Here is a 27,427-nt window from a genome sequence, read left to right on the forward strand (position 1 = left end):
ACACACACACACACTTATTGCCAAGGTTTCTTTTTACTGTATTTACTTTTCTGTCTATTCTCATTTTTTTTATTTATTTTTTTAAACCTCAAGAAATTATTTCACTGTATAAAAAAAAAAGAAGGAAAGAGGAAAGCTTGTGTTTCGGGTTAGAAAGCTTGTGTTTCGGGTTAGAAAGCTTGTGTTTCGGGTTAGAAAGGTTGCCACAGGGTTCCACATTAAGTGTGCAGATAAAAGCGCAGGCCTAGTGGAGAGAGGAACAGGACAAGGTACCATCACATCCACGTAGTCTGTGGGCATCACGATTTGCTTTTCTCCTTCCTTGGAGGCAGCGGCCGCTCCCTCGCCTGCTTTCCCAGGGCTGTACTTCTGACATAGCTCAAAGATCAGCTGGAGGTCCAGGACTGCGAGAAAGCAGGAGAGGAGAAGAGAAAAAGGGAAGAGGGGGATTGAGAGGGGAGGGAGGAGAAGAGAAAAAGGGAAGAGGGGGAGAGAGAGGTGGCAGGAGAAGAGAAAAAGGGAAGAGTGCGGAGAGGAGAAAAAGGGGAGTTGGAGAGAGAGGAGGGAGGAGAAGAGAGACGTCAAGTCCCTGTGCTGAAGAGCTCGCAATTCAGTGCAAGGGATGTAAGGCGACATTGAACCGACCTTTGTTCTCCTTCATAAATGTCCAGATATCCTTCTCCTCCGGGCTGTGAGCGAAGGTGCAATTGCCAATGTACTGACACTTTTTCCCCTTCTGTACATGGACACAGGTCTGCGTGCAGTCCACATTGGGAAGTGGGGGGGGGGGGGGGGTGCAGAGTGTCACGTTAATGGTATGGACGTAATCCAACAGAGAGAAGCCACGTGTCACAGAACAATTATACCAGCCTCAAACATTTCGTTGTGTTTACATACAAATGGTTTGCAGAGAAGGCCCTCTTGACCCACACATAGTTACATATTAGATAAGGTTGAAAAAAGACGTACGTCCATCAAGTTCAACCTATGCTAAATTTAAACAGATTATCCTATATCTATACTTCCTTATTGATCAAGAGGAAGGCAAACAAAAAATCCCAGTGTCATATCATCCAATGATATCTCATAAGGGGAAAATAATTCCTTCCTGACTCCAAGAATTGGCAATCAGATTACTCCCTGGATCAACATCCTTCCCACATCCTGCCCCACACCTCTGGAATGCCCTTCCCCTCAGTACCCGACTTGCACCCTCTCTATCCACCTTTAGGACCCACCTTAAGACATACTTGCTTAAAGAAGCATATGAATAGCACTGTGGCTATTCTGAACACATGATACATAAAGCTTGGCCCCCTGCAGATGCACTTACCAGAACTCCCTCCTACTGTCTCTGTACGTTCTCCCTACCTACCAATTAGATTGTAAGCTCCTCGGGTCTGGGACTCCTCTTCCTTAATGTTACTTTTATGTCTAAAGCACTTATTCCCATGATCTGTTATTTATATTATCTGTTATTTATTTGATTACCCCATGTATTACTACTGTGAAGTGCTATGTACATTAATTGCGCTATATAAATAAAGACATACAATACAATACAATGTATACTTATTTGGTATATCCCTGTATACCTTTCCTTTCTAAATAGATGTCCAACCTATTTTTGAACAAATCTATTGTATCTGCCATCACAGTCTCCATGGGTAATGAATCCCACATTGTAACTGCCCTTACTGTAAAGAACCCTTTCCTTTGTTGATGGTGAAATCTCCTTTCCTCCTTATGGGATGTCCCCGAGTCCTTTGTACTGCCCGTGGGATGAAAAGTTCGTTAAAAAGCTTCTTGTACTGTCCCCGGATACACAAGTTGCCCATTGCCAGACTTGCTGTAAACTCTGGGACCCCATCACATCCCTGGCTTCTTTACTTATTTAGGGTCTCCTTGGAAATATCCTACAAGCTTTCAAACCCCTTTGCAGTATTAAACTACCACCTCGTCTTGGAGACTGTTCCGTGGATACACTACTCTTTCAGTGAAGCACAACTACCTCATGTTTCCACTCAGTCTCTCACACTCCAGCTGCAGGTCATACCCCTCTTATTCAGGCATTCACTATAGGAAAAAGGCTTCCTTCCTATTGAAACCCTTGATGCATTGGAAAGTGTCCACCATACAATATGCCCTCTCTCTACCTACGTGTCACACACACCCCCTCCTTCCTTTCATACCCCCTCTACCCTTATATCTCCCCCTCTCTCGATCACAATGTAACAGTGTGTGTGTGTTATCTGCCCCCAGCCTCTCACCTCATACTGTTGTGGGAAGGAGCGTATCGACGGTAGGGGTCGGACGGGCACCCACCTCTTCTTCGCCTTTGACATCACAAGCAGAATACGTTTGTCTTTTGTCCAACTGCCAACGAGAGAGAAAGAGATTAGGGCCCTGGTTTTGCACATTGTATAAAAAGTAGTGGTACCAAGTGGTGGAGGCCAAGGGCGATACAGCACTATAAAGAGAGGATTGGAACCAGCATTATGTTCAGCTCCGGAGACCCCACGGGCCCTGAATTGCTTATTAGTGAAGTTACAGGCAACACTTCCTGTTTTTTTTAAAGGTGATTTAAATGGCCGTCCAATAGGAAGCCACAACCGATGATGTCGCAGCTTTCTATTGGCCTGTGATTTGGCAGTCATTTTGTTTTCCCCTGGCAAAGATTTTAATCTGCTAACTTCACTGGCAAGTATCTCAGGAACCCCAGAGCTGAGAACAGCGTTTGGCTAAAGATAAAAAAATAAAATGAGGAACTGCTTCCCCCAGTGTGGCGCCAGACTAAGGCCGAGTCCATGCTGGGTGCGCGCGTGCGTGCGACCGTGCTAGTGGCTTCACGCTTGCCTCTAGGTTCAGCTATTTGTGCGCTCCAATTGGATGCGACAAGGGGGGCGTGTCCATGACGTCACGGGAGCTGGTTCGCCCTCATTGGGCGAACCTCTCACATGACCCGGCCACCGCAGGTGGAATCAAATGCATTTCATTCTATGCGGGACGCGTGCCCCATCGCGCTGGCGCGGTCTATGGCCGCGATCATTGCCTTAAGCATTTTGATCGCGCGCGCGTGTCGCTAATCATGGACGCGGCATTAGATTGTAACCTCTCCGGGGCAGGGATTTCCTTTCCTACTGTCTGACTTTGTTGCACTTATTGTATTATAATTCCCTGTATTGCCTCTGGTAAAGCGCAGAGTACACTGTGCTATATAAAGATATACATGTAGTAAGTAGATACAGTGTGTGTGTGTGTGTGTGTGTGTGTGTGTGTTTATATATCTTTATTTATATAGCGCCCCACAGCTGTACTTCGCTCTTTACATGAGATACAATACAGTACAGGGAATTATAATAGTACAATAAATGCAACAAACAAAATCAGACAATAGGAAAGGAAATCCCTGCCCCATAGAGCTTACAATCTAAGTGGTATTTGGGAGAGCTACAGAGACAGCAGGTGAGGGAAGGAGTGCAGTAGATGGCGGTGCCTGGTACGAGTGACTGTGGGTGTGGGGCAGTAGCCATGAGTCCGGGCTATTGAAGAGGTTCATATGAGGTGAGTTTTAAGGCCGGGGAGAGAAGGTGCTTGGTGTATACTGGGGTGCGGTAGTCCCACAGGTAAGGGGCAGTGAGGGAAAAAGGTTTAAGGTGAGAAAGAGCAGTGGAGGTTAAAGGGGCAGACAGGAGAGTTTTGGGTAGAGAGCAGGAGACAAGCAGGGACATAACGAGAGATCAGAGCTGATATGTAGGGAGGAGCAGATGAGTGGAGAGCCTTGGAGGTAAGGAGGAGAACTTTGTAAGTGATGGGAAGCCAGGAGAGGGATTTAAGGAGGAGATGAGCAGTGACTGTTGTGGGAGAAAGTGAAATTATTCTAGCAGCCGAATTTTGGATAGATTGCAAAGGAGAAAGTTGAGAGGCAGGGAGGCCCGTTAGCAGAATATTACAGTAGCCCAGGCGGGAGAGGATTAGGGCGGATCTTGGCAAGAGAGATCATATGAGTTATCCTGTGCTGCTTTTTTAGTGTTGTAACTTTATTGCATAGTTACAAGGATGTAGCGTCCAAATGATTGATCTGTGCGCCGCTCACAGCTCAATAGTCTCACTGGTTTCCCTAAGGCCTTGTCCCAACTGCGCGTGAGGTGCCAACGAGATAAAGCGCTCTATGGGGCCGGCCCCAGTCACTGCCGGCGCGCGCCTGCAGAAACACTACGTTGATCTCCTTTGGTGCGACGGCCGAGCGACATGGCACGTCACGGCGGCGGTTCAGCCAATGAGGGGGAACCAGCCACGTGACGTCATGCCCCCCCCCCCCCCCCGCGATCTCCTGCTTTTCTCCTGACGTGCAAACACAGATCGCAGCTGAAACTGATGCACGCATCACCAGGCGCTCCGATGCGCGTGTGCGCGCAGTGACTGGGGCTGCAGCCGAAGTATATCTAACCATACTAATAGAAAGGATTAGTTGCTGTCATTGTTGGTGGTGGATGGAGGGGGGGAGGGATTAGTTACAAATGTAATTTAGGCGCCTCTGAATGGGGGAGTGCTTGTCACTCACGGAGTTTTCTTTCCCCTTATCCCACCCTGTCCTTATCAGAGAACCAGTAAAGATACGGGGAGGGGGGGGCGCTGGCTGTACAAGCGCTCGCTCGCTGAAAACACTGTGACGTCACAGTCTAACTTTTACAAATATAATAAAGATCCCTAGAGGTGTCAGATGTGTTGCCCAGAGGAGCCGGCGTTTGGTACCTGTGCCTGGCCTTGGCGGTGCAGTATTTCCCCTCTCGATCCGCCTCCACCTCCCGCCCGTTTCGCCAGCACTGCCCGCAGATAAACTTCCCCTTCATGTCCAGGGATTTAGGAGGTGGCTGCAGGGGAGAAGGGATGAGAAATGGCCCGTTGGGGTCACAGCAGCCACTCACAGAAGTGACCGGTGTGCTTTGAAGTGGGTGATCCTGGATCTAGATACGCTGCCATCTTCAGCTTGATCACCACACATTCAATTGTAAGCTCTCCGAGGCAGGGATCCCTGCATGATCTGTGTTATGGGAGCAGTGAGCAAACTGCCTGTGCTACACAAGAGGAAACCTTACACGTGTGCAACGTGTACACACACACACACACACACACACACACACACACACACACACACACACACACACACACACACACACACACACACAGGGATCACTCAAAGTGAGTAGATGAGATATGGACTCCCTCTTAACCCCTTATCTGCGGGACAGGCCTGTACCAGCAGTGCAGAGGTTAACCCCATGCCCGTCCCGCCCAGGAATGTTGTTGAGTGTCTGTGCATTTGGAGCAGGGCTGGGTGCGTGTAATGAGGTCTCTCCCAGCCCCGGGGACAGAGCGGGGTGTCTGTTTCACACCTACACACATGTAAACCTCACACCTGGAAACAGGCCGCAGGAACAAAGCTGCCATTTTAGGGGATTTGCCATGAGCTTCCTCGCTGCATTTTAACCCCTTCCTGGCAGAAGCAGAGTGATGGGGCTACACCAAGGGGGGGGGGGGGGCAACTCCAGTCCTCCAAGGGCCACCAACAGGTCAGGTTTTCAGGATATCCCTGCATCAGCACAGGTGGCTAAATCAGTGGCTCAGTCGAAAACTGCACCACCTGTGCTGAAGCAGGGATATCCTGAAAACCTGGCTTGTTGGTGGCCCTTGGAGGACTGGAGTTGCCCCCCCCGGACTGCAGGGCAGCACTCAGGATAACACGGATTTTTCTTCTTCCTATAAAATGGTCCTTTTATTTGTGTTTATACAGCGTCATTGAGGAAAGCAGCGCTTAATAAGGACGCAATACAACAAATACAAACATCAGACAACAGGAATGAAACCCCTGACCCGGAGAGCTTGCAATCTAAAAAACGGCCCCACCCTGAAGTTTCAGGAATGCAGGTTAATTTTGATGCATTATAAGACTTCTGGAAATGTTTTCTGTATAACACCACCACGGGAACACAGCATGTTCATTCAGGGAGCAATCACCAAGCTCTGGGAAGCCATGACCAATAATTACAAATGGGTGGTTTTCCCACCTTTTCAAACTGGTACAAACTGACACAGGTATACAGGGATATACCAAATAAGTAAACATGGGAAGGATGCTGATCCAGGGATTTATCCGATTATTGGGGTCAGGAAGGAATATATTTTTCCGCTTATGAGATATCATTGGATGAGATGACACTGGGGTTTGTGTTTGCCTTCCTCTGGATCAATAAGTAAGTATAGATATAGGATAAAGTATCTGTTGTCTAAATTTAGCACAGGTTGAACTTGATGGACGTACGTCTTTTCAACCGCATCTAATATTCTACTATGTAACTAATTAACTTCACCAGTGGTGAAAATGGCTTGATAACAGCAATAGGACTTCATGTCACTTAAAGGGAAAATCCCACATAGGCGGCCAGTTGAATTTGTTAGGGGCCTCTGAATGGGGGAGTGTTTGTCAATCAAGTGTTTTCTTTCCTCTTATACCCCCCCCCCTCCATCGTTATCAGGGAAGCAAGACAGATAAGGGGAGGGGGGCTTTGACTGTACAAGCACTGACTGATCACACAGTGACCCCTAAGGCTAAGGCCCCGCTCCCACCGTCAGCGCTCCCGCACTGCATACAGGCAGGGCGCTGACATACACAGACCGCGATATGCGGTCTGTAGGGAGCGGGAGCAGGAGGTGGGCGGGAGTGGGAGGCTTGACAGGGAGGGGGGCGTGGCTTGAACTGAGGGACCCGCTACTCTCCCCCCCCTCCCTCCACGGCTCAGGCTGGAGCTGCTGATTGAAGGTAAGTAAAGCAACACACACACACAGGCACTCATACACACGCACGCAGGCACACACACACACACACAGGCACACACATACACAAACACAGACAGGCACTCATACACACACACACACGCACACACATACACAAACACAGACAGGCACTCATGCACTCAGGCACTCAGGCACACACACACACATACACACAGACAGGCACTCACGCTGCTTTCACTCCACACTCCTCCCCGCTCCCTGAAGCCTCTCCTCCTCCCGAAGCCTCCCCTCCTTATTGGCTCACAGCCACACCACGTGACGCGTCGACGCTAAGGATTATAATTCTCTTGTATCCGCTAGCGGCTGACGCGTCACAGCGTGTAGTGAGCTGTGCAGCCAGGGGGTACCGGGACCGGCTCGGGAGCATTACCCTGCTGGTGGGGAAAGCCCGTGCAGCCGCCCGCGCCGCTGGGCGCAGTGGGTCCCAGCCCTAAGGGTAGGGTACTAAGCTTGTAGGTGGCAGATTTGGGTGAGAAGAGATCAATTACCCACATGAGACCCCCTGAACATGTCTCTGGAATCAGATCACTATGGTCCTAGGAGGGACTGACCTTTTTACTATTGCAGTGCCCTAATAACATAAGCGGCATGCCAGCTACCCTAATGTTGTATTAGGTACGTCACTGGCACTTGGCTCCTTTTTGGGGGGCTGATCGAACGGACCTCTCCGAGGGAGCGGCCATCCCGATCCAAACCGAAGTAAAGCCCCCTTCTACTTCCCTTTCCCGCATCTTGGGGCCTTGTCAGGGTCATGTGATCGAGGAAAGAGGGAGGATAGAGAGAAAAAGAGGATAGAGGAGAGAGAAAAGGATAGAGAAGAGGAGAGAGAAAAGTATAGAGGAGAGAGAGAAGAAGAGGAGAGAGAGAGAGAGTCGAAGAGGAGAGAGAGAAGAAGATGAGGAGAGAGAAGAAAAGGAGAGGAGAGAGAGAAGAAAAGGAGAGGAGAGAGAGAAGAAAAGGAGAGGAGAGAGGAGAGAGACAAAAGAAAAGGAGAGAGAAGAAAAGGAGAGGAGAGAGAGAAGAAAAGGAGAGGAGAGAGAGAAGAAAAGGAGAGGAGAGAGGAGAGAGACAAAAGAAAAGGAGAGAGAAGAAAAGGGGAGGAGAGAGAGAAGAAAAGGAGAGGAGAGAAGAAAAGGAGAGAAGAGAGAGAGAAGAAAAGGAGAGAAGAGAGAGAGAAGAAAAGGAGAGGAGAGAGAAGAAAATGAGGAGAGAGAAGAAAATGAGAGGAGAGAGAGAAGAAGGGGAGGAGAGAGAGAAGAAAATGAGGAGAGAGAAGAAAATGAGAGGAGAGAGAGAAGAAGGGGAGGAGAGAGAGAAGAAAATGAGGAGAGAGAAGAAAATGAGAGAGAGAAGAAAAGGAGAGGAGAGAGAGAAGAAAAGGAGAGGAGAGAGAGAAGAAAAGGAGAGGAGAGAGAGAAGAAGAGGAGAGAGAGAAGAAAAGGAGAGGAGAGAGAGAAGAAAAGGAGAGGAGAGAGAAGAAAAGGAGAGGAGAGAGAGAGAAGAAAAGGAGAGGAGAGAGAGAAGAAAAGGAGAGGAGAGAGAGAAGAAAAGGAGAGAAGAGAGAGAAGAAAAGGAGAGAGAGAAGAAAAGGAGAGGAGAGAGAGAAGAAAAGGAGAGGAGAGAGAGAAGAAAAGGAGAGGAGAGAGAGAAGAAAAGGAGAGAAGAGAGAGAAGAAAAGGAGAGAGAGAAGAAAAGGAGAGGAGGAGAGAATTATAAGTTTGTCAGTGAAAAAGCAGCGTTACTCGGGTTGTAATAACACCCTTAGGACTATCACACCAGATCATGCTAGGATGTCTGGACGTGGCTTCTGTCCCAATAACACCCACGTGGCAGTGATGCCAACTTCCGCGCCCCTCCCCCCCCCTCTCTGTGTACGTACCGTGGCTTTCGGTTGAACCGCCTTCCAAAACCGGTCACCCTCTAGCACGATATCGTCCTGCGTGATCCCTGCAACAAGCAGACAGCAGGCGGGTTTCATGTAACTCTTAGCACATCCTTAGCAGTCCGTGCGAAGCGCCATTTCATGACTTTAAGACTGGCCTGCACAACTCCAGTCCTCGAGGGCCGCATACAGTCCAGGTTTTCAGGATATCCCTACTTCAGCACAGCTGGCTCAATTAGTGGCTCACTATGACTGAGCCACTAATTGAGCCAGCTGTGCTGAAGTAGGGAAATCCTGAAAACCTGGCCTGTTTGCAGCCCTCGAGGACAAGAGTTGTGCAGGCCTGCTTTAAGAGATCTCTTCTCCCCCTTTCCAACACGGTTTTTATTTTCTTTACATTTTTTTTTTTTTTTTTAAATCGGAGGCTCCTTTCAGGACAGAGAAGCATTTGAAATGTGTCCGGGAGGTTAAAATGGAGCTCTCCCCGGAGCCCAGGGCAGACTACACGTTACCATGGCGACCGCAGAAGCCAGAGGTTAAGAAAATCATTCACTAGGAAAAGAGCCGGACATGATCAGGGGACAGAATACGAACATTATAGGAGTTAAACTCACGTAGGATTCTGGGGCTTTTAATTGCTGCTTTTCAACTGACTTTTTATTTTATAATAATAATAATAACAGAAAGGCTTTTTATTTATTAATAATAATAATAATAATAATAATAATAATAATAATAACAGAAAGGCTTTTTATTTATTAATAATAATAATAATAATAATAATAATAACAGACAGGCTTTTTATTTATTATTATTAATAATAATAATAATAATAATAACAGGCAGGCTTTTTATTTATTAATAATAATAATAACAGACAGGCTTTTTATTTAATAATAATAATAATAATAACAGACAGGCTTTTTATTTTTATATCACTTAATAAACTTTTTTCATGTTAAATGAAAGCTTTGGAGGGGTTTTATCTAATGTCTTGAGGTGCTAAGACTGTGTGCTAGGCCTCAAAACTAGAGCTGGATTGCTGTTTTTCATCTGGCCCACGGTTTGTGCAGCAATGCTGAAGCCTTCGTGTGGGTTCCCCCATTTCCAGGATTGAACCGGAGGGTAAAATAATGGAATTACGCTCTGGGGGGCCCTCAGTGAATTTATAAGGTTTAAATCTCCTTCCAGGGGAAAGAAAATGGCTGCCAAATAACAGGCCAATAGGAAGCCGCAGCATTAGCGGTGTGCGGCTTCCTATTGGTCGGCCATTTAAATCCCCTTTAAGAACCAGGAAGTGATACCGGTACGTATCTTGGGAACCAGAGCTACAAGTTTGTGCGTCTTTCTTGCGGTACTCGGTACTGCTTTACACTATCACCCCCACCCCACCCAGTTGGGCCGTAATATGTTTTCTTCTACAATAGAAATGACCCAGCACTCCACCCCGGAGGTGGCTGTACAAACCCTGATGCACTACTGCTTTATACTGCCCATACACGGCCCCTGTTCTTCATCGCTCCCATGTGTGCCCTGTAGGTGTAGATAGGGGAAGGTTTGGTACCCGAGTGACGCTGCAGCATCCAGACGCCCAGCTCCACCTGGCTGTGTGCGAAGTTGCAGGTGTCCTCCTGCAGGCAGCCGTAACGCAGCTGGTGGCGGCACACGTCCAACTGGAAGCGCGGATGCAGCGGGCGGATCTTGGAGTACCTGTAGGTGCCGGAGTTCAGCACGTGAACCAAACACCTGCAGAGAGGAAGAGCATCTTAGGAACGGGACCACCGATACAGCAGTAATACTGTATAATACAGGCACGCAAGTACCCTACCCTCAGGTACCACGGATACAGCAGTAATACAGTATTATACAGGCACGCGAGTACCTTACCCTCAGGGGCCACGGATACAGCAGTAATACTGTACTATACAGGCACGCGAGTACCTTACCCTCAGGGACCATGGATACAGCAGTAATACTGTATTATATAGACACGCGAGTACCCTAACCTCAGGTACCACGGATACAGCAGTAATACTGTATTATACAGGCACGCGAGTACCCTACCCTCAGGGACCCCGGATACAGCAGTAATACTGTATTATACAGACACGCGAGTACCCTACCCTCAGGGACCACGGATACAGCAGTAATACTGTATTATACAAGCAAGCGAGTACCCTACCCTCAGGGACCCCGGATACAGCAGTAATACTGTATTATACAGGCACGCGAGTACCCTACCCTCAGGGATCCCGGATACAGCAGTAATACTGTATTATACAGGCACGCGAGTACCCTACCCTCAGGGACCCCGGATACAGCAGTAATACTGTATTATACAGGCACGCGAGTACCCTACCCTCAGGGACCCCGGATACAGCAGTAATACTGTATTATACAGGCACGCGAGTACCCTACCCTCAGGGACCACGGATACAGCAGTAATACTGTATTATACAGGCACGCATGTACCATACCCTCAGGGGCCACGGATACAGCAGTAATACTGTATTATACAGGCACGCGAGTACCCTACCCTCAGGGACCCCGGATACAGCAGTAATACTGTATTATACAGGCACGCGAGTACCATACCCTCAGGGGCCACGGATACAGCAGTAATACTGTATTATACAGGCACGCGAGTACCCTACCCTCAGGGACCCCGGATACAGCAGTAATACTGTATTATACAGGCACGCGAGTACCCTACCCTCAGGGACCCCGGATACAGCAGTAATCCTGTATTATACAGACACAAGAGTACCCTACCCTCAGGGACCCTGGATACAGCAGTAATACTGTATTATACAGGCACGCGAGTACCCTACCCTCAGGGACCACGGATACAGCAGTAATACTGTATTATACAGGCACGCGAGTACCCTACCCTCAGGGACCCCGGATACAGCAGTAATACTGTATTATACAGGCACAAGAGTACCCTACCCTCAGGGACCCTGGATACAGCAGTAATACTGTATTATACAGGCACGCGAGTACCCTACCCTCAGGGACCCGGATACAGCAGTAATACTGTATTATACAGGAACGCGAGTACCCTACCCTCAGGGACCCCGGATACAGCAGTAATACTGTATTATACAGGCACGCAAGTACCCAACCCTCAGGGACCCCGGATAAAGCAGTAATACTGTATTATACAGGCACGCAGGTACCCTACCCTCAGGGACCCCGGATACAGCAGTAATACTGTATTATACAGACACGCGAGTACCCTACCCTCAGGGACCCCGGATACAGCAGTAATACTGTATTATACAGGCACGCGAGTACCCTACCCTCAGGGACCCCGGATACAGCAGTAATACTGTATTATACAGGCACGCGAGTACCCTACCCTCAGGGACCACGGATACAGCAGTAATACTGTATTATACAGACACGCAAGTACCCTACCCTCAGGGACCCCGGATACAGCAGTAATACTGTATTATACAGGCACGCGAGTACCCTACCCTCAGGGACCCCGGATACAGCAGTAATACTGTATAATACAGGCACGCGAGTACCCTACCCTCAGGGACCACGGATACAGCAGTAATACTGTATTATACAGGCACGCATGTACCATACCCTTAGGGGCCACGGATACAGCAGTAATACTGCATTATACAGGCACGCGAGTACCCTACCCTCAGGGACCCCGGATACAGCAGTAATACTGTATTATACAGGCACGCGAGTACCATACCCTCAGGGGCCACGGATACAGCAGTAATACTGTATTATACAGGCACGCGAGTACCCTACCCTCAGGGACCCCGGATACAGCAGTAATACTGTATTATACAGGCACGCGAGTACCCTACCCTCAGGGACCCCGGATACAGCAGTAATCCTGTATTATACAGGCACGCGAGTACCCTACCCTCAGGGACCCCGGATACAGCAGTAATACTGTATTATACAGACACGCGAGTACCCTACCCTCAGGGACCCCGGATACAGCAGTAATACTGTATTATACAGGCACGCGAGTACCCTACCCTCAGGGACCCCGGATACAGCAGTAATACTGTATTATACAGGCACGCGAGTACCCTACCCTCAGGGACCCCGGATACAGCAGTAATACTGTATTATACAGGCACGCGAGTACCCTACCCTCAGGGACCACGGATACAGCAGTAATACTGTATTATACAGACACGCGAGTACCCTACCCTCAGGGACCCCGGATACAGCAGTAATACTGTATTATACAGGCAAGCGAGTACCCTACCCTCAGGGACCCCGATACAGCAGTAATACTGTATTATACAGGCACGCGAGTACCCTACCCTCAGGGACCACGGATACAGCAGTAATACTGTATTATACAGGCACGCGAGTACCCTACCCTCAGGGACCCCGGATACAGCAGTAATACTGTATTATACAGGCACGCGAGTACCCTACCCTCAGGGACCACGGATACAGCAGTAATACTGTATTATACAGGCACGCGAGTACCCTACCCTCAGGGACCCCGGATACAGCAGTAATACTGTATTATACAGGCACGCGTGTACCCTACCCTCAGGGGCCACGGATACAGCAGTAATACTGTATTATACAGGCACGCGAGTACCCTCTACCCTCAGGGACCCCGGATACAGGAGTAATACTGTATTATACAAGCAAGCGAGTACCCTACCCTCAGGGGCCACGGATACAGCAGTAATACTGTATTATACAGGCACGCGAGTACCCTACTCTCAGGGACCCCGGATACAGCAGTAATACTGTATTATACAGGCACGTGAGTACCCTACCCGCAGGGGCCACGGATACCGCAGTAATACTGTATTATACAGGCACGCGAGTAACCTACCCTCAGGGACCCCGGACACAGCAGTAATACTGTATTATACAGGCACGCGAGTACCCTACCCTCAGGGACCCCGGATACCACAGATACAGCAGTAATACTGTATTATACAGGCACGCGAGTACCCTACCCTCAGAGACCACGGATACAGCAGTAATACTGTATTATAAAGGCACGCGAGTACCCTACCCTCAGAGACCACGGATACAGCAGTAATACTGTATTATACAGGCACGCGAGTACCCTACCCGCAGGGACCCCGGATACAGCAGTAATACTGTATTATACAGGCACGCGAGTACCCTACCCTCAGGGACCCCGGATACAGCAGTAATACTGTATTATACAGGCACGCGAGTACCCTACCCTCAGGGGCCCCGGATACCACAGATACAGCAGTAATACTGTATTATACAGGCACGCGAGTACCCTACCCTCAGGGACCACGGATACAGCAGTAATACTGTATTATACAGGCACGCGAGTACCCTACCCTAAGGGACCCCGGATACAGCAATAATACTGTATTATACAGGCACGCGAGTACCCTACCCTCAGGGGCCACGGATACAGCAGTAATACTGTATTATACAGGCACGCGAGTACCCTACCCTCAGGGACCCCGGATACAGCAATAATACTGTATTATACAGGCACCCGAGTACCCTACCCGCAGGGACCATGGATACAGCAGTAATACTGTATTATAAAGGCACGCGAGTACCCTACCCTCAGGGACCACGGATACAGCAGTAATACTGTATTATAAAGGCACGCGAGTACCCTACCCTCAGGGACCCCGGATACAGCAGTAATACTGTATTATAAAGGCACGCGAGTACCCTACCCTCAGGGACCCCGGATACCGCAGTAATACTGTATTATACAGGCACGCGAGTACCCTACCCTCAGAGACCACGGATACAGCAGTAATACTGTATTATACAGGCACGCGAGTACCCTACCCTCAGGGACCCCGGATACAGCAGTAATACTGTATTATACAGACACGCGAGTACCCTACCCTCAGGGACCCCGGATACAGCAGTAATACTGTATTATACAGGCACGCGAGTACCCTACCCTCAGGGACCCCGGATACAGCAGTAATACTGTATTATACAGGCACGCGAGTACCCTACCCTCAGGGACCACGGATACAGCAGTAATACTGTATTATACAGGCACGCGAGTACCCTACCCTCAGGGACCACGGATACAGCAGTAATAATGTATTATACAGGCACGCGAGTACCCTACCCTCAGGTACCACGGATACAGCAGTAATACTGTATTATACAAGCAAGCGAGTACCCTACCCTCAGGGGCCACGGATACAGCAGTAATACTGTATTATACAAGCAAGCGAGTACCCTACCCTCAGGGGCCACGGATACAGCAGTAATAATGTATTATACAGGCACGCGAGTACCCTACCCTCAGGTACCACGGATACAGGAGTAATACTGTATTATACAAGCAAGCGAGTACCCTACCCTCAGGGGCCACGGATACAGCAGTAATACTGTATTATACAAGCAAGCGAGTACCCTACCCTCAGGGGCCACGGATACAGCAGTAATACTGTATTATACAGGCACGCGAGTACCCTACTCTCAGGGACCCCGGATACAGCAGTAATACTGTATTATACAGGCACGCGAGTACCCTACCCGCAGGGGCCACGGATACCACAGATACAGCAGTAATACTGTATTATACAGGCACGCGAGTACCCTACCCTCAGAGACCACGGATACAGCAGTAATACTGTATTATACAGGCACGCGAGTACCCTACCCTCAGGGACCCCGGATACAGCAGTAATACTGTATTATACAGGCACGCGAGTACCCTACCCTCAGGGACCCCGGATACAGCAGTAATACTGTATTATACAGGCACGAGAGTACCCTACCCTCAGGGACCACGGATACAGCAGTAATACTGTATTATACAGGCACGCGAGTACCCTACCCTCAGAGACCACGGATACAGCAGTAATACTGTATTATACAGGCACGCATGTACCATACCCTCAAGGGCCACGGATACAGCAGTAATACTGTATTATACAGGCACGCGAGTACCCTACCCTCAGGGACCCCGGATACAGCAGTAATACTGTATTATACAGGCACGCGAGTACCCTACCCTCAGGGACCCCGGATACAGCAGTAATACTGTATTATACAGGCACGCGAGTACCCTACCCTCAGGGACCACGGATACAGCAGTAATACTGTATTATACAGACACGCGAGTACCCTACCCTCAGGGACCCCGGATACAGCAGTAATACTGTATTATACAGGCACGCGAGTACCCTACCCTCAGGGACCCCGGATACAGCAGTAATACTGTATTATACAGGCACACGAGTACCCTACCCTCAGGGACCCCGGATACAGCAGTAATACTGTATTATACAGGCACGCGAGTACCCTACCCTCAGGGACCCCGGATACAGCAGTAATACTGTATTATACAGGCACGCGAGTACCCTACCCTCAGGGACCCCGGATACAGCAGTAATATTGTATTATACAGGCACGCGAGTACCCTACCCTCAGGGACCCCGGATACAGCAGTAATACTGTATTATACAGGCACGCGAGTACCCTACCCTCAGGGACCACGGATACAGCAGTAATACTGTATTATATAGACACGCGAGTACCCTACCCTCAGGGACCCCGGATACAGCAGTAATACTGTATTATACAGGCACGCGAGTACCCTACCCTCAGAGACCACGGATACAGCAGTAATACCGTATTATACAGGCACGCGAGTACCCTACCCTCAGGGATCCCGGATACAGCAGTAATACTGTATTATACAGACACGCGAGTACCCTACCCTCAGGGATCCCGTATACAGCAGTAATACTGTATTATACAGGCACGCGTGTACCCTACCCTCAGGGACCCCGGATACAGCAGAAATACTGTATTATACAGGCACGCGAGTACCCTACCCTCAGGGGCCACGGATACAGCAGTAATACTGTATTATACAGGCACGCGAGTACCCTACCCTCAGGGACCCCGGATACCACAGATACAGCAGTAATACTGTATTATACAGGCACGCGAGTACCCTACCCTCAGAGACCACGGATACAGCAGTAATACTGTATTATACAGGCACGCGAGTACCCTACCCTCAGGGACCCCGGATACAGCAGTAATACTGTATTATACAGGCACGCGAGTACCCTACCCTCAGGGACCCCGGATACAGCAGTAATACTGTATTATACAGGCACGCGAGTACCCGACACTCATGGACCACGGATACAGCAGTAATACTGTATTATACAGGCACGCGAGTACCCTACCCTCAGGGACCCCGGATACAGCAGTAATACTGTATTATACAGGCACGCGAGTACCCTACCCTCAGGGACCACGGATACAGCAGTAATACTGTATTATACAGGCACGCGAGTACCCTACCCTCAGGGACCCCGGATACAGCAGTAATACTGTATTATACAGGCACGCGAGTACCCTACCCTCAGGGACCCCGGATACAGGAGTAATACTGTATTATACAAGCAAGCGAGTACCCTACCCTCAGGGGCCACGGATACAGCAGTAATACTGTATTATACAGGCACGCGAGTACCCTACCCTCAGGGACCCCGGATACAGGAGTAATACTGTATTATACAAGCAAGCGAGTACCCTACCCTCAGGGGCCACGGATACAGCAGTAATACTGTATTATACAGGCACGCGAGTACCCTACCCTCAGGGACCCCGGATACAGCAGTAATACTGTATTATACAGGCACGCGAGTACCCTACCCTCAGGGACCACGGATACAGCAGTAATACTGTATTATACAGGCACGCGAGTACCCTACCCTCAGGGACCCTGGATACAGCAGTAATACTGTATTATACAGGCACGCGAGTACCCTACCCTCAGGGACCCCGGATACAGCAGTAATACTGTATTATACAGGCACGCGAGTACCCTACCCTCAGGGGCCACGGATACAGCAGTAATACTGTATTATACAGGCACGCGAGTACCCTACCCTCAGGGACCCCGGATACAGCAGTAATACTGTATTATACAGGCACGCAAGTACCATACCCTCAGGGGCCACGGATACAGCAGTAATACTGTATTATACAGACACGCGAGTACCCTACCCTCAGGGACCCCGGATACAGCAGTAATACTGTATTATACAGGCACGCGAGTACCCTACCCTCAGGGACCCCGGATACAGCAGTAATACTGTATTATACAGGCACGCGAGTACCCTACCCTCAGAGACCACGGATACAGCAGTAATACCGTATTATACAGGCACGCGAGTACCCTACCCTCAGGGATCCCGGATACAGCAGTAATACTGTATTATACAGACACGCGAGTACCCTACCCTCAGGGACCCCGGATACAGCAGTAATACTGTATTATACAGGCACGCGAGTACCCTACCCTCAGGGATCCCGGATACAGCAGTAATACTGTATTATACAGGCACGCGAGTACCCTACCCTCAGGGACCCCGGATACAGCAGTAATACTGTATCAAACAGGCACGCGAGTACCCTACCCTCAGAGACCACGGATACAGCAGTAATACTGTATTATACAGGCACGCAAGTACCATACCCTCAGGGACCCTGGATACAGCAGTAATACTGTATTATACAGGCACGCGAGTACCCTACCCTCAGGGACCACGGATACAGCAGTAATACTGTATTATACAGGCAAGCGAGTACCCTACCCTCAGGGACCCCGGATACAGCAGAAATACTGTATTATACAGGCACGCGAGTACCCTACCCTCAGGGGCCACGGATACAGCAGTAATACTGTATTATACAGGCACGCGAGTACCCTACCCTCAGGGACCCCGGATACCACAGATACAGCAGTAATACTGTATTATACAGGCACGCGAGTACCCTACCCTCAGAGACCACGGATACAGCAGTAATACTGTATTATACAGGCACGCGAGTACCCTACCCTCAGGGACCCCGGATACAGCAGTAATACTGTATTATACAGGCACGCGAGTACCCTACCCTCAGGGACCCCGGATACAGCAGTAATACTGTATTATACAGGCACGCGAGTACCCTACACTCATGGACCACGGATACAGCAGTAATACTGTATTATACAGGCACGCGAGTACCCTACCCTCAGGGACCACGGATACAGCAGTAATACTGTATTATACAGGCACGCGAGTACCCTACCCTCAGGGACCCCGGATACAGCAGTAATACTGTATTATACAGGCACGCGAGTACCCTACCCTCAGGGACCCCGGATACAGGAGTAATACTGTATTATACAAGCAAGCGAGTACCCTACCCTCAGGGGCCACGGATACAGCAGTAATACTGTATTATACAGGCACGCGAGTACCCTACCCTCAGGGACCCCGGATACAGGAGTAATACTGTATTATACAAGCAAGCGAGTACCCTACCCTCAGGGGCCACGGATACAGCAGTAATACTGTATTATACAGGCACGCGAGTACCCTACCCTCAGGGACCCCGGATACAGCAGTAATACTGTATTATACAGGCACGCGAGTACCCTACCCTCAGGGACCACGGATACAGCAGTAATACTGTATTATACAGGCACGCGAGTACCCTACCCTCAGGGACCCTGGATACAGCAGTAATACTGTATTATACAGGCACGCGAGTACCCTACCCTCAGGGACCCCGGATACAGCAGTAATACTGTATTATACAGGCACGCGAGTACCCTACCCTCAGGGGCCACGGATACAGCAGTAATACTGTATTATACAGGCACGCGAGTACCCTACCCTCAGGGACCCCGGATACAGCAGTAATACTGTATTATACAGGCACGCAAGTACCATACCCTCAGGGGCCACGGATACAGCAGTAATACTGTATTATACAGACACGCGAGTACCCTACCCTCAGGGACCCCGGATACAGCAGTAATACTGTATTATACAGGCACGCGAGTACCCTACCCTCAGGGACCCCGGATACAGCAGTAATACTGTATTATACAGGCACGCGAGTACCCTACCCTCAGAGACCACGGATACAGCAGTAATACCGTATTATACAGGCACGCGAGTACCCTACCCTCAGGGATCCCGGATACAGCAGTAATACTGTATTATACAGACACGCGAGTACCCTACCCTCAGGGACCCCGGATACAGCAGTAATACTGTATTATACAGGCACGCGAGTACCCTACCCTCAGGGATCCCGGATACAGCAGTAATACTGTATTATACAGGCACGCGAGTACCCTACCCTCAGGGACCCCGGATACAGCAGTAATACTGTATCAAACAGGCACGCGAGTACCCTACCCTCAGAGACCACGGATACAGCAGTAATACTGTATTATACAGGCACGCAAGTACCATACCCTCAGGGACCCTGGATACAGCAGTAATACTGTATTATACAGGCACGCGAGTACCCTACCCTCAGGGACCACGGATACAGCAGTAATACTGTATTATACAGGCAAGCGAGTACCCTACCCTCAGGGACCCCGATACAGCAGTAATACTGTATTATACAGGCACGCGAGTACCCTACCCTCAGGGACCCCGGATACAGCAGTAATACTGTATTATACAGGCACGCGAGTACCCTACCCTCAGGGCTCCCGGATACAGCAGTAATACTGTATTATACAGGCACGCGAGTACCCTACCCTCAGGGACCACGGATACAGCAGTAATACTGTATTATACAGGCACGCGAGTACCCTACCCTCAGGGACCACGGATACAGCAGTAATAATGTATTATACAGGCACGCGAGTACCCTACCCTCAGGTACCACGGATACAGCAGTAATACTGTATTATACAAGCAAGCGAGTACCCTACCCTCAGGGGCCACGGATACAGCAGTAATACTGTATTATACAAGCAAGCGAGTACCCTACCCTCAGGGGCCACGGATACAGCAGTAATAATGTATTATACAGGCACGCGAGTACCCTACCCTCAGGTACCACGGATACAGGAGTAATACTGTATTATACAAGCAAGCGAGTACCCTACCCTCAGGGGCCACGGATACAGCAGTAATACTGTATTATACAAGCAAGCGAGTACCCTACCCTCAGGGGCCACGGATACAGCAGTAATACTGTATTATACAGGCACGCGAGTACCCTACTCTCAGGGACCCCGGATACAGCAGTAATACTGTATTATACAGGCACGCGAGTACCCTACCCGCAGGGGCCACGGATACCACAGATACAGCAGTAATACTGTATTATACAGGCACGCGAGTACCCTACCCTCAGAGACCACGGATACAGCAGTAATACTGTATTATACAGGCACGCGAGTACCCTACCCTCAGGGACCCCGGATACAGCAGTAATACTGTATTATACAGGCACGCGAGTACCCTACCCTCAGGGACCCCGGATACAGCAGTAATACTGTATTATACAGGCACGAGAGTACCCTACCCTCAGGGACCACGGATACAGCAGTAATACTGTATTATACAGGCACGCGAGTACCCTACCCTCAGAGACCACGGATACAGCAGTAATACTGTATTATACAGGCACGCATGTACCATACCCTCAAGGGCCACGGATACAGCAGTAATACTGTATTATACAGGCACGCGAGTACCCTACCCTCAGGGACCCCGGATACAGCAGTAATACTGTATTATACAGGCACGCGAGTACCCTACCCTCAGGGACCCCGGATACAGCAGTAATACTGTATTATACAGGCACGCGAGTACCCTACCCTCAGGGACCACGGATACAGCAGTAATACTGTATTATACAGACACGCGAGTACCCTACCCTCAGGGACCCCGGATACAGCAGTAATACTGTATTATACAGGCACGCGAGTACCCTACCCTCAGGGACCCCGGATACAGCAGTAATACTGTATTATACAGGCACACGAGTACCCTACCCTCAGGGACCCCGGATACAGCAGTAATACTGTATTATACAGGCACGCGAGTACCCTACCCTCAGGGACCCCGGATACAGCAGTAATACTGTATTATACAGGCACGCGAGTACCCTACCCTCAGGGACCCCGGATACAGCAGTAATATTGTATTATACAGGCACGCGAGTACCCTACCCTCAGGGACCCCGGATACAGCAGTAATACTGTATTATACAGGCACGCGAGTACCCTACCCTCAGGGACCACGGATACAGCAGTAATACTGTATTATATAGACACGCGAGTACCCTACCCTCAGGGACCCCGGATACAGCAGTAATACTGTATTATACAGGCACGCGAGTACCCTACCCTCAGAGACCACGGATACAGCAGTAATACCGTATTATACAGGCACGCGAGTACCCTACCCTCAGGGATCCCGGATACAGCAGTAATACTGTATTATACAGACACGCGAGTACCCTACCCTCAGGGATCCCGTATACAGCAGTAATACTGTATTATACAGGCACGCGTGTACCCTACCCTCAGGGACCCCGGATACAGCAGAAATACTGTATTATACAGGCACGCGAGTACCCTACCCTCAGGGGCCACGGATACAGCAGTAATACTGTATTATACAGGCACGCGAGTACCCTACCCTCAGGGACCCCGGATACCACAGATACAGCAGTAATACTGTATTATACAGGCACGCGAGTACCCTACCCTCAGAGACCACGGATACAGCAGTAATACTGTATTATACAGGCACGCGAGTACCCTACCCTCAGGGACCCCGGATACAGCAGTAATACTGTATTATACAGGCACGCGAGTACCCTACCCTCAGGGACCCCGGATACAGCAGTAATACTGTATTATACAGGCACGCGAGTACCCTACACTCATGGACCACGGATACAGCAGTAATACTGTATTATACAGGCACGCGAGTACCCTACCCTCAGGGACCCCGGATACAGCAGTAATACTGTATTATACAGGCACGCGAGTACCCTACCCTCAGGGACCACGGATACAGCAGTAATACTGTATTATACAGGCACGCGAGTACCCTACCCTCAGGGACCCCGGATACAGCAGTAATACTGTATTATACAGGCACGCGAGTACCCTACCCTCAGGGACCCCGGATACAGGAGTAATACTGTATTATACAAGCAAGCGAGTACCCTACCCTCAGGGGCCACGGATACAGCAGTAATACTGTATTATACAGGCACGCGAGTACCCTACCCTCAGGGACCCCGGATACAGGAGTAATACTGTATTATACAAGCAAGCGAGTACCCTACCCTCAGGGGCCACGGATACAGCAGTAATACTGTATTATACAGGCACGCGAGTACCCTACCCTCAGGGACCCCGGATACAGCAGTAATACTGTATTATACAGGCACGCGAGTACCCTACCCTCAGGGACCACGGATACAGCAGTAATACTGTATTATACAGGCACGCGAGTACCCTACCCTCAGGGACCCTGGATACAGCAGTAATACTGTATTATACAGGCACGCGAGTACCCTACCCTCAGGGACCCCGGATACAGCAGTAATACTGTATTATACAGGCACGCGAGTACCCTACCCTCAGGGGCCACGGATACAGCAGTAATACTGTATTATACAGGCACGCGAGTACCCTACCCTCAGGGACCCCGGATACAGCAGTAATACTGTATTATACAGGCACGCAAGTACCATACCCTCAGGGGCCACGGATACAGCAGTAATACTGTATTATACAGACACGCGAGTACCCTACCCTCAGGGACCCCGGATACAGCAGTAATACTGTATTATACAGGCACGCGAGTACCCTACCCTCAGGGACCCCGGATACAGCAGTAATACTGTATTATACAGGCACGCGAGTACCCTACCCTCAGAGACCACGGATACAGCAGTAATACCGTATTATACAGGCACGCGAGTACCCTACCCTCAGGGATCCCGGATACAGCAGTAATACTGTATTATACAGACACGCGAGTACCCTACCCTCAGGGACCCCGGATACAGCAGTAATACTGTATTATACAGGCACGCGAGTACCCTACCCTCAGGGATCCCGGATACAGCAGTAATACTGTATTATACAGGCACGCGAGTACCCTACCCTCAGGGACCCCGGATACAGCAGTAATACTGTATCAAACAGGCACGCGAGTACCCTACCCTCAGAGACCACGGATACAGCAGTAATACTGTATTATACAGGCACGCAAGTACCATACCCTCAGGGACCCTGGATACAGCAGTAATACTGTATTATACAGGCACGCGAGTACCCTACCCTCAGGGACCACGGATACAGCAGTAATACTGTATTATCCAGGCAAGCGAGTACCCTACCCTCAGGGACCCCGGATACAGCAGAAATACTGTATTATACAGGCACGCGAGTACCCTACCCTCAGGGGCCACGGATACAGCAGTAATACTGTATTATACAGGCACGCGAGTACCCTACCCTCAGGGACCCCGGATACCACAGATACAGCAGTAATACTGTATTATACAGGCACGCGAGTACCCTACCCTCAGAGACCACGGATACAGCAGTAATACTGTATTATACAGGCACGCGAGTACCCTACCCTCAGGGACCCCGGATACAGCAGTAATACTGTATTATACAGGCACGCGAGTACCCTACCCTCAGGGACCCCGGATACAGCAGTAATACTGTATTATACAGGCACGCGAGTACCCTACACTCATGGACCACGGATACAGCAGTAATACTGTATTATACAGGCACGCGAGTACCCTACCCTCAGGGACCCCGGATACAGCAGTAATACTGTATTATACAGGCACGCGAGTACCCTACCCTCAGGGACCACGGATACAGCAGTAATACTGTATTATACAGGCACGCGAGTACCCTACCCTCAGGGACCCCGGATACAGCAGTAATACTGTATTATACAGGCACGCGAGTACCCTACCCTCAGGGACCCCGGATACAGGAGTAATACTGTATTATACAAGCAAGCGAGTACCCTACCCTCAGGGGCCACGGATACAGCAGTAATACTGTATTATACAGGCACGCGAGTACCCTACCCTCAGGGACCCCGGATACAGGAGTAATACTGTATTATACAAGCAAGCGAGTACCCTACCCTCAGGGGCCACGGATACAGCAGTAATACTGTATTATACAGGCACGCGAGTACCCTACCCTCAGGGACCCCGGATACAGCAGTAATACTGTATTATACAGGCACGCGAGTACCCTACCCTCAGGGACCACGGATACAGCAGTAATACTGTATTATACAGGCACGCGAGTACCCTACCCTCAGGGACCCTGGATACAGCAGTAATACTGTATTATACAGGCACGCGAGTACCCTACCCTCAGGGACCCCGGATACAGCAGTAATACTGTATTATACAGGCACGCGAGTACCCTACCCTCAGGGGCCACGGATACAGCAGTAATACTGTATTATACAGGCACGCGAGTACCCTACCCTCAGGGACCCCGGATACAGCAGTAATACTGTATTATACAGGCACGCAAGTACCATACCCTCAGGGGCCACGGATACAGCAGTAATACTGTATTATACAGACACGCGAGTACCCTACCCTCAGGGACCCCGGATACAGCAGTAATACTGTATTATACAGGCACGCGAGTACCCTACCCTCAGGGACCCCGGATACAGCAGTAATACTGTATTATACAGGCACGCGAGTACCCTACCCTCAGAGACCACGGATACAGCAGTAATACCGTATTATACAGGCACGCGAGTACCCTACCCTCAGGGATCCCGGATACAGCAGTAATACTGTATTATACAGACACGCGAGTACCCTACCCTCAGGGACCCCGGATACAGCAGTAATACTGTATTATACAGGCACGCGAGTACCCTACCCTCAGGGATCCCGGATACAGCAGTAATACTGTATTATACAGGCACGCGAGTACCCTACCCTCAGGGACCCCGGATACAGCAGTAATACTGTATCAAACAGGCACGCGAGTACCCTACCCTCAGAGACCACGGATACAGCAGTAATACTGTATTATACAGGCACGCAAGTACCATACCCTCAGGGACCCTGGATACAGCAGTAATACTGTATTATACAGGCACGCGAGTACCCTACCCTCAGGGACCACGGATACAGCAGTAATACTGTATTATACAGGCAAGCGAGTACCCTACCCTCAGGGACCCCGATACAGCAGTAATACTGTATTATACAGGCACGCGAGTACCCTACCCTCAGGGACCCCGGATACAGCAGTAATACTGTATTATACAGGCACGCGAGTACCCTACCCTCAGGGCTCCCGGATACAGCAGTAATACTGTATGATACAGGCACGCGTGTACCCTACCCTCAGGGGCCACGGATACAGCAGTAATACTGTATTATACAGGCACGCGAGTACCCTACCCTCAGGGACCCCGGATACAGGAGTAATACTGTATTATACAAGCAAGCGAGTACCCTACCCTCAGGGGCCACGGATACAGCAGTAATACTGTATTATACAGGCACGCGAGTACCCTACCCTCAGGGACCCCGGATACAGCAGTAATACTGTATTATACAGGCACGCGAGTACCCTACCCTCAGGGACCACGGATACAGCAGTAATACTGTATTATACAGGCAAGCGAGTACCCTACCCTCAGGGACCCCGATACAGCAGTAATACTGTATTATACAGGCACGCGAGCACCCTACCCTCAGGGACCACGGATACAGCAGTAATACTGTATTATACAGGCACGCGTGTACCCTACCCTCAGGGGCCACGGATACAGCAGTAATACTGTATTATACAGGCACGCGAGTACCCTCTACCCTCAGGGACCCCGGATACAGGAGTAATACTGTATTATACAAGCAAGCGAGTACCCTACCCTCAGGGGCCACGGATACAGCAGTAATACTGTATTATACAGGCACGCGAGTACCCTACTCTCAGGGACCCCGGATACAGCAGTAATACTGTATTATACAGGCACGTGAGTACCCTACCCGCAGGGGCCACGGATACCGCAGTAATACTGTATTATACAGGCACGCGAGTAACCTACCCTCAGGGACCCCGGACACAGCAGTAATACTGTATTATACAGGCACGCGAGTACCCTACCCTCAGGGACCCCGGATACCACAAATACAGCAGTAATACTGTATTATACAGGCACGCGAGTACCCTACCCTCAGAGACCACGGATACAGCAGTAATACTGTATTATACAGGCACGCGAGTACCCTACCCTCAGAGACCACGGATACAGCAGTAATACTGTATTATACAGGCACGCGAGTACCCTACCCGCAGGGACCCCGGATACAGCAGTAATACTGTATTATACAGGCACGCGAGTACCCTACCCTCAGGGACCTCGGATACAGCAGTAATACTGTATTATACAGGCACGCGAGTACCCTACCCTCAGGGACCCCGGATACAGCAGTAATACTGTATTATACAGGCACGCGTGTACCCTACCCTCAGGGACCCCGGACACAGCAGTAATACTGTATTATACAGGCACGCGAGTACCTTACCCTCAGGGACCTCGGATACAGCAGTAATACTGTATTATACAGGCACGCGAGTACCTTACCCTCAGGGACCTCGGATACAGCAGTAATACTGTATTATACAGGCACGCGTGTACCCTACCCTCAGGGACCACGGATACAGCAGTAATACTGTATTATACAGACACGCGAGTACCTTACCCTCAGGGATCCCGGATACAGCAGTAATACTGTATTATACAGGCACGCGAGTACCCTACCCTCAGGGACCCCGGATACAGCAGTAATACTGTATTATACAGGCACGCGAGTACCCTACCCTCAGGGGCCCCGGATACCACAGAT

The 27,427-nt window shown here is 49.9% G+C and overlaps 1 protein-coding gene across 6 annotated transcripts in view; it reads right to left on the minus strand.

The window, feature by feature from the left end:
* ZC3H7B (zinc finger CCCH-type containing 7B) overlaps window positions 1-27,427 on the minus strand; it is a 133,501-nt gene that overhangs the window by 18,751 nt on the left and 87,323 nt on the right. For all 6 annotated transcript variants that reach the window (XR_012788507.1, XM_075573717.1, XM_075573719.1 and 3 more), the window contains exons 16-21: window positions 10,302-10,483; window positions 8,735-8,802; window positions 4,756-4,874; window positions 2,271-2,376; window positions 646-754; window positions 274-404 (exon numbers count right to left, since the gene is read on the minus strand). Coding sequence is in view for 5 of the 6 variants with exons in the window: in XM_075573717.1 (XP_075429832.1) it covers window positions 274-404; window positions 646-754; window positions 2,271-2,376; window positions 4,756-4,874; window positions 8,735-8,802; window positions 10,302-10,483 (715 nt within the window). In the remaining variant the exon portion in view is untranslated. The remainder of the gene's footprint in view (window positions 1-273; window positions 405-645; window positions 755-2,270; window positions 2,377-4,755; window positions 4,875-8,734; window positions 8,803-10,301; window positions 10,484-27,427) is intronic.

The sequence above is a fragment of the Ascaphus truei genome, chromosome 17, assembly GCF_040206685.1.
Source record: "Ascaphus truei isolate aAscTru1 chromosome 17, aAscTru1.hap1, whole genome shotgun sequence".
Classification (NCBI taxonomy): domain Eukaryota; kingdom Metazoa; phylum Chordata; class Amphibia; order Anura; family Ascaphidae; genus Ascaphus; species Ascaphus truei.